General features: G+C 38.0%; 1 protein-coding gene across 3 annotated transcripts in view; it reads left to right on the plus strand.

Moving 5' to 3' along the window:
- Positions 1-13,921, plus strand: part of Tasp1 (taspase 1) — a 199,189-nt gene that overhangs the window by 89,843 nt on the left and 95,425 nt on the right. For all 3 annotated transcript variants that reach the window (XM_070006733.1, XM_070006734.1, XM_070006735.1), the window contains one exon: positions 1,790-1,868. In XM_070006733.1, the coding sequence (XP_069862834.1) occupies positions 1,790-1,868 (79 nt within the window). The remainder of the gene's footprint in view (positions 1-1,789; positions 1,869-13,921) is intronic.

The raw sequence follows: 13,921 nt of genomic DNA on the forward strand, positions 1-13,921 counted from the left end.
CCCCAGAGAATTTATGTAATATATTCCCAACTCCCGCCCTCAGAAGTGAACTCAAAATATCTTATGGGAATATCTTGGCTATGAATTCCATGTATTTATCAGTCAGACTGCATTTAGCCAACTTAGTAATAATGTATTCTCCTGCCCTCAGAAGTGAACTCCTCAAAAATATCTTATGGGAATATCTTGGCTATGAATTCCATGTATTTATCAGTTAGACCTCATTTAGCCATTTCTTTTCTTAATTTTTTTTTTATTATCTTAGCAGTAGTTGTACAAAGGAAATGCCATATAACAAACAGTTTATGAATACAATATGACTTGATCAGTGTCATTCCTTTCATCATTCTCAACAGATTGAATTTAGTTTTTTTTTTCCCCCCGGTTTCTCATTTTTTTTAAATTTTTTAATTTAATTTAATTTTTTTTTTTTTTGGATCCAGTCCTGGGGCCTGAACTCTGGGCCTGGGCGCTGTCCCTCAGTTCTTCAGCTTAAGGCTAGCACTCTACCACTTGAGCCTCAGCGCCACTTCCGGCTTTTTTTCTTTTTGCTTATGTGGTGCTGAGAAATTGAACCCAGGGCCTCATGCATGCAAGGCAAGTGCTCTACCACTGAGCCACCTTCCCAGCCCCCCAGTTTCTCATTTTTATTAACCAAGTGGTAATGAAGTCTTGCTTATGCCTTTCCATGTTTCTCTATGACACTTAGCCAAGGGTTTTTCAAACTGCTTCTAATTTTGGAGTGGTGAAGTTACTAGTTAGGATTCCCTTCTCTCCAAGACAAGAAGTTTTGATTGGAACAAATAGGCATGATGGTCATAATCTTTTATATTAACCATAGTAGCTTATTGTGATCTTAGTGGTTTCAGACACACAAGTCTATTCCACCACTTAATAAAATGATTAGCTTGAACAGACCATTTTTTCTCCTTCTCATCCGATAGACTCTAGCATGGTGGCAAATATATACTGGGCCCATAGGTACAGAGTGTTGGCTCTTCCTGTTGAGTTTGGCTAAGTGAGGCAATGAAAAGACCTCCTGAAGCAAGGTTTTCTAGAGGTGATTAGGAGCACTGCCTGCATCCTAGTCCTCCCAGTCCTCTGCCAGCACTGAATGAGAATCTTAGGAAACAGGGTTCTTACTAGATAGTTTCCTAAGAAATTCAACACACATCTAGTTAGAGAACCACTATTTTAAGGCTAGCATGTTGATTTCAAGTGCCAGAAGAATCACCAACAGAGACATTACAAAAAAGAAGAGGTTTTTCAAGGAAAGAAAAAAACAAACAAACTACTGCTGATAGACTAAAAAAAAACTTAGTTGAATGGTTGAAAATATTTATTTACTTATTTATTTAAACTAATTTTCTATTTTCTTTAATTGTGATATTTATGAGGTATAGTGTAATGTTTTGACTTGTATATACTATGGGATTACCAGAGACTTGAGAAGAACAGAGGGAGGGAGATTTTGGATGGTTGCACAGTGAACAATGTTACAGCTAGGAAGAATAAGTTAGGTGTCCTATGATATAGCAGAGTAAATATTGTTTATCTCAAAGTAGAAGAAAACAATGTCAAGAGTGTTGAAACCATTGTTTGAGTAGTTCTTACACAACTTCTGATATTATCATCTTGTTGCTATACATCATTAGTAAATCTGGCTTTACTAAATGGATATGACATTTGTCTTCTGTTGAAAGTTGAGAACTTTTTCCTGAGAGTATTTAGATCATAATTACATCTACTATTTCTGCAATAGTATACATACCTATATTCTTTTTCTTAGGCTGCTCTTTATGGATGTGGCTGCTGGGCTGAAAATACTGGAGCTCATAATCCCTACTCCACAGCTGTGAGTACCTCAGGTATTTGCTGCTTTCATAACCATTTTTTTATAACTACAAATCTGCCAGCCATTTAATGATTAAAAGCAACATTTTAGGGGAATACAAAGCATATAACAATCATTGGATATTCAAGAACATTGATGCATATAAAAAATCTTTAGAATTATAGTTTTAAGGATTGTTTAGTACCATAGTGTAAATACTTTACAGATATTTTCAGTCCATCTCTAGAGTTAACCATGCTTAATTTCCATTTGTATATGTATAGTTTTCTCAAATGACCTGTGATAGTGTCAAACTTAGATCACAAGAGATATAAAAGGTTCAAAAATCAGCAAATAATCTTTTGGGTAAAATGTTGACAAAAGTTTATGGTATATTTCAAAATGTATAGTTATGATTTCAACTCCTGGAATTGAACTTTTAGTGAAATGTAAATCTTTTTTTTTGGGGGGGGGGCGGGGGGTCCGGTTGTGGGGACTGAACTCGGCCTGAGCGCTGTCCCTCAGCTCTTTAGCTAAAGGCTAGTGCTCTACCACTTGAGCCACAGCGCCACTTCTGGCTTTTTTCCTTTTGCTTATATGGTGCTGAGGAATTGAACCCAGGGCCTCAGTCATGCAAGGCAAGCACTCTACCACTGAGCCAACTTCCCAGCCCCTGAAATGTAAATCTTTTTGAATCTATATTAGAAAAGTGATTATCAGTTAGAGAAAGAGTGAAAGTGGGTGTGTGAAAGAGAGAGAATGAGAGAGCATGGGGAGACTGACAGAATGATCATTTATTTCCAGATTTTTATAATGCATGTACCTAATATGCTTGAAGTCTTTTCTCTTTCTTTGTGTTGTGACACTGTTGATGATGAAATTATTATTGGTTTATCCCTTTGCTATGTTATCCAGCAAGTTACAGTTTTATTCCTTTTTCCCTAATATCTTCAAGATTTATTAGAAGAATGCACATATTTATCTACTGTCCGTCTATCTGTCTGTTCATCTATTTATTTGTCTGTCTATCTGCCTTCTTCTTCCTCTCCTTAATTTTTTACCATATTGATTTCTTCTCCAAGATAGTAAATCATCCATTCCAGCAGCCTACTTCTGCTTACTGATTCTGTGATCGTTTATGGAGGTGTTGTCTATAGGATATTGCATCTTTGCCTTCTATATATACTCCACTTCCTGTGTCCTCCTATTGATTACAATCTCAGGTTTGGGCCTCTGATAGATTCTCTTCATCTCCTTGTGTACTTTCTCTTGGTGATTTAGTGTTTTCATGATTTAACTACTCCCTCTTGGGGTATCAGCTACATCTGTGTTTACTCTGGACTTTTCTCCTGAAGTACATGCAAATCTCTTCTGATTTCTTGGACTTGCCTTTATAGGCATTAAATGCACAGTCAGCTTCTTCATTTTTATACCCTGTGTCACCTTTCCTGGTGCTTTCCAGGCTCTTTTATTGCTCCTTACTTACCTATTCTTTGTTTGAAATCTTGGCACCTTTGTCATAGTTGTTGCTTCTTTCTAGTTCTACTCACCCTGTCCTATTATTTCAGACCTGTGTTTCCTTGTATGCCTATGGTGGCTGCTGCCTGACCTAGCTCCTTTTCTTACTTGAGTGTAGAAATATGATTTTGAGCCACTGGCCTTTGAGATGAAATGTAAACATGAATTAATGTGCAGTTGAAACCATTATAATATCCCTGACAAGACAGTGTCTTTTAATTTTTTATAAAGGTAAACAAAATCTAGTAATGGGTTAAATTTTTATTTAATATTGATGGCACATAAGAATCTTGGTATGTAATGTTTCTGAATTAGCCTGTACACACAATAGTCCTCTGTCTATGGAAAATTGTAGTACACAAACAAAGTGAACTCTCAAACAGGTAATTTTTTGTTATTGTGGTAGTATTGGTGGTACTTAGGGCTTGCTACCATTGCTCACCATTTAAACCATGCTTTATGGCTTTTATTTCACCCCCTTTCTCCTAAGAATCTTAAGATGCTATTATGTTTTATGTTTATGTTAATGTGTTTGTATTCTATTTGAAACTGAACCTACTAGACATGTCACCCTAAAAAAGAAATTCAGTCTCCTTGGCATTGTCTATTCCTAGCCCAACACAAATTGGGCTAGGATTGATAAAAAAAATTGGACTAACAATGTATTTCATGACTTTTATTCTATTGAGTAGAATGTAGTGGGCTCGTAAAGCAAAAATTGTGAAATTAAAGCTTTTTCCCTCTTCTTGTTAGATATTTAGTCTTCTGCCCCACCTGCGTCATTTATCTCAAGTTCATCCCATTGAGTAGCCTTTGAACTTGGATAATCAACTTGTCATGTTGCAGCTGTCCCCTGTTAAAGGATGAACCACCATGACCTGAGGAAGATAAAGGTCTTTGGTTCCTTTCATGTATGTAGGATTTGTGTGTGTGTTCCACTCTTGTTTCTTTTGGCGCTGACAATAGAAACACATGCTGAGTTGGGTGACCAAGTCATAAGAAAGGTGGAACAAAGGATTTTGCAATTGTTTCTCCAAAATAAAGAAGATTTGTGCCTTTGGCTATTGCAGAAAATCCAGAGACCTGGCGTGCATTTTGGGTTTATATATCTTGGAAGGTGATAATTGAAAATCAGAGAGAAGATGGTTAGTTATGGTCAGGATAGGGCTTTCCCAAGGCCAGACGGGCGATTTGGTCATTAGCCTAAGGGATAAACTCCAGCATCTTGTTCTCATCACTGAATGAGAAGAAATGAGTGAGGAGTGGAGTAGCAGGAGCCGATCTTGTAAACTCTTGACAAAATGTTCTGGCATCATGGGAATTTGCCTAGCTAGATAGGGAGCACTCAGACTCATTAGCTATGGGACCTGGGCAGGTGGACATTTGTACAAAAGGAATACTATCTACTAGCATCCATCATTGCCATGCAAATGCAAAGAGTTGATAGATGGAAGACACTTCGTATACTTTTTGGCCCAGTATAGAGGCTTCATACTTTGTGTGTCCTATTGAATCTAAGCCACTTTTATAGAATATACTTTTTGAAAATAATACTAATGAAAAGGAAGGCTCTCATACACAATGGAATTCTATGCCATCATCAGAAAGAATGACATTGCCCCATTTGTTAGGAAATGGAAAGACTTGGAAAAAATTGCATTAAGTGAAGTAAGCCAGGCCCAAAGAAACATAGGTCCCATGGTTTCCCTTATTTGCAATAACTAGTATATGTCTGAGTCAAGCAGAAAAGGTCAGATAAGTTGATGTTAGGGGAATGAACCCCAAGATAAGTATTCAAATATTTTTTTTCTTTCATGCAATTGTTTCTAACGTTTGTAAAATGATTTCTATGTTGCTTTGTATATCCCTCCCTCACGATATAACCCCTGCTTTCACTGTATTTGATGTTGGTGTAATTTGTGGAGGGGAAGGGAAAAAACAAATTGTTTAAATAAGGATACAGGGGACCCATTGCAAGGAGATATATAAGTCGTTATATCAAAAAACGAACTTTACAACTTTGGCTGGGGGCGGGAGGGATAGGGTGGGGGGGGATGTAGGAGGAGTATGGGAAGGGATGGGAAGGGGAAACAAAGAGGAGGCAACAATGTTTGATAAGAAATGTACTCGTTATCTTGCCCATGTAATTGTAACTCATGTGTATGGTATTTTCACAATAAAAAAGAAAAGAAAAGAAAAGGAAGGCTCTGTCTAATGAAGTATGTTGTGCTGTTTTTTCATTACTTAACACATGGTTGTTATTTTACAAGAACCTGTAGAAGTGGGGATGTTGTTCTATTGAGAAGTAGTTGTTTCACTAATAATGAGCTCAGACCTTATTGCTGCTTCCATGCCTTCGTTTATGTGAAATCACTTTTCATTTGAATTCTGAATCATATTGCAACCCTTTAAACACATTCTTTTTTTTGGGGGGGGGGGAGAGTCCGGTCGTGGGGCCTGAACTCTGGGCCTGGGCGCTGTCCCTCAGCTTTTCAGCTCAAGGCTAGTGCTCTACCACTTGAGCCACAGCACCATTTCCTGCTTTTTTCTTTTTGCTTATGTGGTGCTGAGGAATCGAACCCAGGGCCTCATGCATGCAAGGAAAGCACTCTACCACTGAGCCACCTTCCCAGCCCCCCTTTAAACACATTCTAAATAGCTGTAAACTCAACACATGTAGTTCTGTCATGCACATAACTGAAGAGGACAACAAATATGAATAGCTTGCATCTAGAGACAATGGCACTTTATTGCCACCATAGCTTATAGGATTGCATAGGAGGACATCATCATACTAGTATACATTCTGATTCCAGAAACTTTTTAAATATGACAAAAATATATTTTAGAATTGGTAAACTGGAAGATGGTTTTATTTGAAGCTTCTTTTTAAAAATAAATAACTTGTTTTGGGTCCTCTTAAAGCAATCTCTTGGGAAAAGAAAGGCTGGGATGGGGCTGGGAAGGTGGCTCAGTGGTAGAGCGCTTGCCTTGCATGCCTGAGGCCCTGGGTTTGATTCCTCAGCACCACATAAACAAAAAGAAAAAAAGCCAGAAGTGGCACTGTGGCTCAAGTGGTAGAGCGGTAGCCTTGAGCTGAAGAGCTGATGGACAGTGCCCAGGCCCAGAGTTCAGGCCCCATGACCGGACCCACCCCCCCAAAAAAAAAGAAAAAAAGAAAGGCTGGGATGTCTTGTGAGTGCCTGGTAAAGAGCTTTGCAGATGGAAGAGCATCATATGTAAATGACAAATAAGAACTATATACATGGCTTCAGCCTCTTCTAAAAGGATGTTTACTTTTTGCAAAAGGTTATTCACCATGGAGTTTCTTTATATAGCATTGTAAATATGATTCAATTTGCCAATCACACACAATTTTTTAGTAACACATGAGATGTGAAATGTAAAATACATTTTGTGATCTGTCTCTATCTATGGAAAGGAGGAACAGATGAAGGATTAGGTCAGAAAGAGGAAAAAAAGCAGAAGATTCAGTTTATGCTCTGCTTGACTTTAATACTGGTTTTCTGTGACTTGTCTGTGCTATTTTTCTTTTCCTCTTAAAGAGAAACACTGGGTCTAGAAGGCAGTGATAACAACTAGATATTAGGAGATGTAGAATCTTCCCAAAGGAATCTGGAGGGAAGAAATGTCTGCTACTTGGTTTCTAGTTGAAGCTCAGTACTTGCTGATTTTCTAGGTTGTTTGCTTTTCTAGGTCTTAGCTCTGGGCAGGACTAGAAACCAGAGCTGTGTGGAGAATTGTGGCCATGATTTGCCTGGAATAACTTTGAAAGTGAATGAGATTTTAAGAGATGGAAAAGTTAGACTGAGTGTGGTAGGTTATTTCTGTAATCTTAGCCATTTGGGAGTCTATATCCTATCCTCCAATAGAAGGAGGCAAAGAGTTAGTGAGACCCTGTCTCAAAAAACAAGCCTAGTTGTGGTGGTTTATGTCTGTGGTCCCCAGCTACTAGGAAGTAAATGTTGGAGAATTATGGTCTAAGTGCCTTGGACAAAAAGCACAAGATCCTATTTAGAGAATAAATGAAAGCAAAAAGGGATAGGGGTGTGGCTCAAGTGGTAAAGCAGTAGAGTGCTGGCCTAACAAGTGTGAGTTCTGAGTTCAAGCCCTAGTACCACCAAAAAACAAACAAACAAAAAACCTCAAAAACCCTGAGATAGTCTGCTGGAAACTGCTGCTGAGATGGATACAAGTTCTACAAGGGTTGGGGAGAGTCAGGCAAAAATTCATATTGCCGCCGCTGCTGCCGCCACTGCTGCTAGCTACCGCCTCCTCTTCCTCATCCCCTTCCTTTTCAGTACAGTAATTTTTCCCTCATTTGTATTCCATTTATCACAGACATATCTGGTGAATTAAAGCCCAGTTATGCTTAGAACTCTGTTCAATCATTTTAGTCTTCCTTCTAGCTTTCCATTTCCCTTCCTTCTAGAAAGAAGCTAGTCTCTTTCTCCCCTGCTTCTAAAAGATCCAAGGTCTCTAGATTGTTGCTGTAGCCTCCTAATCACTCGCTTATTTTTGTGTTTACTAATTTCAGTTCTTAAAATTGACGTTGTTTAATCTTACTCAAGTCATGTGTTTGCTATTTTGAACTGTCCACTTGCTTCCCATATAACTCAAGGGAAGAGCCAAGTTCTTAAGAAGAGTATATAAGGCTTTATTTTAAATATGTCCCATCTTCCTCTCAAGTTGGTCCTTTTGCATATCTTCCCTTGGCCACTCAGTTTCAGCTACCTTGGCTGTCTTGCTATGTACTTTAAACACACCATGAATATTTCCATCTTAGGACCTTTGCTTGAGTTGTTTCCTGTCCCTAAGATCTCCACCCTGAGGAATTCAACCCTCAGCTCTACCATATCAGTTCTTTGTTTTCCTGGCTTGTCTTCTTATGGAGAGGAGATCATGGAGATCTTCCTTGACTAAAATATATAATTGTGTAATTCTTCTTATCCTCACTCCATATTTTATTTCCATAGTGTATCCTTTAACAGTCTCTGTCTCTCTCTGTCTCTGTCTCTCTCTGAGACAAGATTTCACTGTGTAACCCAGTCTGGCCTGGAAATATAACTGTATCCCAAGCTTCCCTTAAACTTGTGATTCTGTGTAACCATCCCCTGAGTATTTTTCTTTTATCATTATTTTCTTTCTGCCAAATACATCATGGTAGAGTGAGATAGGCCAAGCCTATCTAAAAGGAAGTCATGTATTCTGTCCTGAGCAGAGAATGCCTGAGGAAGATGGGTAAGGGAGAGATATTTGGAGCTTAATTTGGCATCTTGGATGGTGGCCTCTAGAAGGCTTTGAATAATCAATTTTTTCCTTGTATGAAGTAGATATTCTTTTCAGTAGGGAAACATTCCTACTTTTGGAAGATACATGAAGATAGATGTTTCATCTCTGAAGTTGTTTTGCAATGAAGAGCAGTGATTCTTCTAGTAAGAAGCAACACTGGCCACGCAATTAAACAAACAGATCAATTATACTGGTAGAATCCAGACCTTTCAACCTGTACTTCTTTAATCCACTGTGTTGAGGCAGTGATGTTTCTCACTATAGGGCTGACACTTATGCTTTTCAGAACCTTCTTGTCTGTATGAAATGATAAACTTTTTAAAGCTTGTTATGTTCAGCAAGATTCTTACAGTACTTGGTGCAAAGACTAGCTACTTAAGTTGAAATAATTTGAGGCCTTATATGTAGTAGTCTTGGGAATAAAGCCATGAGAACCCTTTGGTGAATTGTGACTTTTAGATGTGAGCATAGATGAAACACTAACGTTTGTAAATATCATCATCTTAAAAGAACTTGGCCCTTTGGACTGTTTGGATATTGGGGCTGGGGAGAATATAATTTATTTACAATAATAGAGTATATAAATTCCTAGCATACTTCCAAGAACTAAAATCATGATTTGGGTTGGTAATTCTGTTCTGAGACTTGACACCTGTTGTACTTTTAATATAATACTTCTTTTGTGTGTGTGTGTGTGTGTGTGTGTCTGTCTGTGTGTGTGTGTGTCTGTGTGTCTGTGTCTGTGTCTGTGCCTTGAACTCAGAGCCTGGGTGGCCTGATCATATTTTGCTCAAGGATAGCGCTCTACCACTTGAGCCATAGCTTTAAAAAATTTTTTTTGTAAAGATATTGTACAGAGGGGTTACAGTTACATGAGTAAGGTAATGAGTCCATTTCCTATGAGCATTGTTACCCCCTCCTTTGTTTTTCCCCTACCATCCCTTCCCTCCCCACTTCCCCAACTCCTCCCTCCCCCCTCAAGTTGTAAAGTTCGTTTTCAACAGTGTCTTGTACATCTCATTGTTACAATGGGTCAGCCTGTATCCTTGTTTCAGCATTTAGTTATTTCCCTTCCACTCTCCAAATTAGAAAAATGTATATATAAGATGCAGGGCACTGGATTAAAATACAGTGAAAACAGGGGTTATACCATGGAGGAAGAACGTATAAAAGAAACAAAAAATTCACACAGTACATTATGAGTACATTAAAAAGAACAGCTAGAAAGATAAAACCTCTTGTGTCCCTATCTTGGGGTTCCTTTCACTTAGCATCACCTTATATGGTCATATGTGTATAGCTTTTGACCTTTTCTGCTTATCTGGTAAGATTATCCTAGATGTATACTAGTTATTGCAAATAAGGGAAACCATGGACGTGTGTTTCTTTGGGTCTGGCTTACTTCACTTAATATAATTTTTTCTACTTTGGCTTTTTAGTGGTTAATTGGATATAAGAATCTCACAGATTTTCCTGCCCAAACTGGCTTCAAACCACAGTCTTTAGATCTCAGCCTCCTAAGTAGCTTGGATCACAGGCATGAGCCATGAATGTCTGGCTTATTGCCCTTTTTTTTTTTAGTGTTACTAAAGTCACTGGTAGATCACAGTAAAGCAGAATTCTAAATTATGCCAGATCATTTCCTAAGAAACCAGTTAAATATGACAGCTTTTCTTATAATGTCTTAAAAGTTTTAAATAAATTGGCTTTTTTTTCTGATTGTGACATAATGTATGCTCATTGGCGATAATTCAGGAAAGGAAACTAATAATTCTGCTGTCTTGTGATAGCAGTAATATTTCAGTGGATTTTTGCCATGAAAGAGAAGTGGGAATACTGTTTAATTCATGTTAAGCTTTGTTTTTTACATACAGGTGAGTGGATGTTTTAAATATTCTTCTGAATTAAAATTTGAAACACAGGATATAATTTCATGTATAAATTAACAGGTATTTTATTCCTTGGAAAAGTGACTTTTAATTGCTTTCAAGTAATAAAGCAGCAGTTGTTGTAATGATTTTGTTATTGTTGTTGTTGGTGGTCATGGGGCTTGAACTCTGGGCCTGTGTGCTGTCCCTGAGCTTTTCAGCTCAAGGTGAGTGCTCTACCAGTTAAGTCACAGGGCCACTTCTGGTTTTCTGGTGGTTAATTCAAGATAAGAATCTCAAGGACTTTCCTGCCTGGGCTGGCTTTGAACTGCAATCCTCCCATCTCAGCCTCCTGAGTAGCTAGGATTCCAGGCATAAGCCAATGGTGCCTGGCTGTAGTGATTTTTATTCTGTGCAATTCTGTATATGCTAGACGAGAAGTAATAACATAGACTCAGTCCTAAAAGGTTCAAAAGCTGTGACCTTACTTGATGATATATGGAGTTTCTTGTCAGTGCAGAAATATGTTTTAAGTACTGCCTATATGGATAGGTTTGCTAGGCTTTAATGCTCTGCTGCATCTGTTCCTCTGGGGAACCTTGTAGTGTGCCTCCCAGAATCACTTGTAGGCACCTCAGTGAGCCTGATGACAAGCATTGTTGTAGCCTTAAGTACATTCCCTTCCTGCCTTCCCTACCAATTCCATCCACACTAATGTCTTTAAGGTTAGCATTGCTCATCCTGCCCAGGCTGGCTTTGAACCGTGATCCCCAGATCAGCCTCCTGAGTAGCTAGGATTATAGGCATGAGCCACCGGCGCCCGGCTCCCACTTATGTACTCACTGAAATGCCTCCATTGTCCTGCGTTCCAGCAGTGCTCAGGACGTCATACAGGGAAGGTAAGATCTTGACTATAGCGGATCAAGTGGAGCCCAAAGGTTCTTTTGAAGTTTGCATTTTTTCAGACGTGTTTGTGTGTGTGTGTGTGTGTGTGTGTGTGTGTGTGTGTTTGCACTAGATACTTAGTTTGCATTGCTTTGTTGTTGTTTTGTGAAAGAACAGACTTCTAATTTGAAAACATGAGGTAAAGAAATGGTGGGAAAAAAAAGAGTAATAAGATCAAGTGATGAGTTAAACTTCCAATGATGCGATCCCTCATGTATTTCTCCCTTTGATTGTTCTCACTTAAAAGAATGCCTTTTCCTTCCTATTGTCAAGTACTACCTGCTGTCAGTTGGAGAAGGAGTAAGGCAAGCAACTTGTCAAAGACTTTCTAAGCTCCCTTCATATGGTTCGCAGAAACAGAGCTGGATTTTCATTTCTTCTTTCATTCAACAGGAGTCCCTTTCATGTTTGAAAATTGAAAACGCCTGTTTTTCAGTGTGGAGCGAGGATGTGTGTGCCCTCTGGCACACCTGTTTCTAATTTCCTGACTTGAAAGCATAACCCATCAAAAGGAGCAGAAAAACAATTTCTTTCTGACACGCTGCTTCGTGGCTCTTACTGGACTGAAGGCCTTCGTGGCTTTGCCTTCTTGGTTCTCTCTGTAGAAGGTTCTTGTTAGAGGCAGAATTCACTCAATACAATTCATGCCTTTTATAGCACAAGGTCATGTTGGGATATTATTCTGTTGTGGTGGTTCTTTTCTATTTAGGAAATTTACTTGACTTGATATTTTCTTTAAAAAATATGAAGATAATTCTTTAAAGATTTTCATATTACATTTGGGCAAGTATTTGTTAGGAAATTATATTTAAGCTAATCAGTGAGTGAATTGACCAGAAGTAGAGTTTGATTGAGCATACAAATGTTTAAATTCCATAGTGCTGTGTAACATAAATCAAGTATTTCCAATGCTTTACTTTAAATTTTTATGTAAAGTCTTGCCAACTTAAATGATTATGAGGCACAATGTATTGACTTTGAGTTTTGTAAATTGAAAATTTATTGCTATAAGAGTTGTACATGGTATAACTCATCACTTTTTGAAGGTTGGTGGTATGTCTGATGTTGGCAAACTGTTATGAAAAATTGATGTCTTGGGAATTTGAGGCTTTAGCTCTTAGATACTCAAAGTGTAGGTCTTCAGTTCCTCTAAAAGTTTTTCCTGAACATTTTCAGCTTGGTTTTTCAGACATAAAATTTTGGTTTGGGTTTTCAGTTTCTAAGAGTTCTGCAAATACAAAAGTTTTGGTTTGTCTGTTTTTGTTTTTTATTTGTTATTTTGAGACAGAGTTTCTCTGTCGCTGAGGTTGGCCTTGAAATCAAGAACTTCATGTGTCCTCCAGGAAATAGAGGCATTCACTGAATTACAGGCCTGCTGCAGTAATGGAGAAGTGGAATGTACTCTGATTTTCTTCTCCTCAGAACTGGCATTTTGAATTCAGGATCTCATGTTTGTTAAGCTAGCACTCTACTGCTTAGCCATGTCTTCAGCTGGAACTTTTTATAATCAGTCTAGCTAAGATAGCTACTAAAATTCAGGTCAAATGATAATAAAGATTTTAAGTAAGGATTTAAGGTTTTCTGATCATTTGTTTCATTGTATTTTTTCTTATCCTTAAAGTTTAGATGTGCCCCTGCTTTACCTGTTACATGCTTTGTTTCTCTTGCTAAAAATAAATGGGATGTAGAAATACAATATTCTCAAACTTTTTTTCATATAATTGTTTAACATTCTCATTTGATTTGTCTTAGTTACTTTTGATTTCATTTTATACATTAGGAGCAGCTACTTCTTTGTAGTTTTTCTCATCAGAATCATCTGTCTGGGTCTGTATTAAGCTTTCTGAGCTTTCTGTAGAATAACATTTGTAGGCTAACCCCTGCCTACATTATCAAGTTCATAGACAGTTTCCAGCAACTGACTGTGCAAATTGTATAGGTAGATTTTATTTTAATCTACAAGTCTGGGAAGCATTTAGGAATAGGAAGCTTTCATTACCATCATTCACTTTCTTTATCTATTGCTGTTGCATCATAAGTGCAAGTTTCTCTTTTTTTGCTTCTGTTTAGGATCCCTTCCCTCCTTATCTATCTGATGAAGCTTTTTTTATCCTTTCAATTAGATTCAAATATCTTCTTTTTCTGCAGCTGATTTCTTTTCCCCTCTCAACTTTCCTTCCTTCTTCTCCCTCTTCCCATTGATGTCTTTCCTAACTCACATGCTTTTTTCATCCTTTCTTCCCATGCTCAGCACCATAAATTTATTCCAACTGAAATCAGTTGGTGTCATGGGATACTTCATAGCCACTATGCCATTGCTTTTCTACAAAGCTGGGGAGATTCTTGAGGATAAGTTTGGTGAGTTAAAGGCACAGGAAGCACTTAATAAAGGCCTGTTGAGTTGAATTCAAGAACCTTTTCTTTGTTTGGAGGCATTGTCAAA

Source organism: Dipodomys merriami, unplaced genomic scaffold (genome assembly GCF_024711535.1).
Source record: "Dipodomys merriami isolate MVZ:Mamm:240054 unplaced genomic scaffold, mDipMer1.0.p SCAF_7, whole genome shotgun sequence".
Classification (NCBI taxonomy): Eukaryota; Metazoa; Chordata; class Mammalia; order Rodentia; family Heteromyidae; genus Dipodomys; species Dipodomys merriami.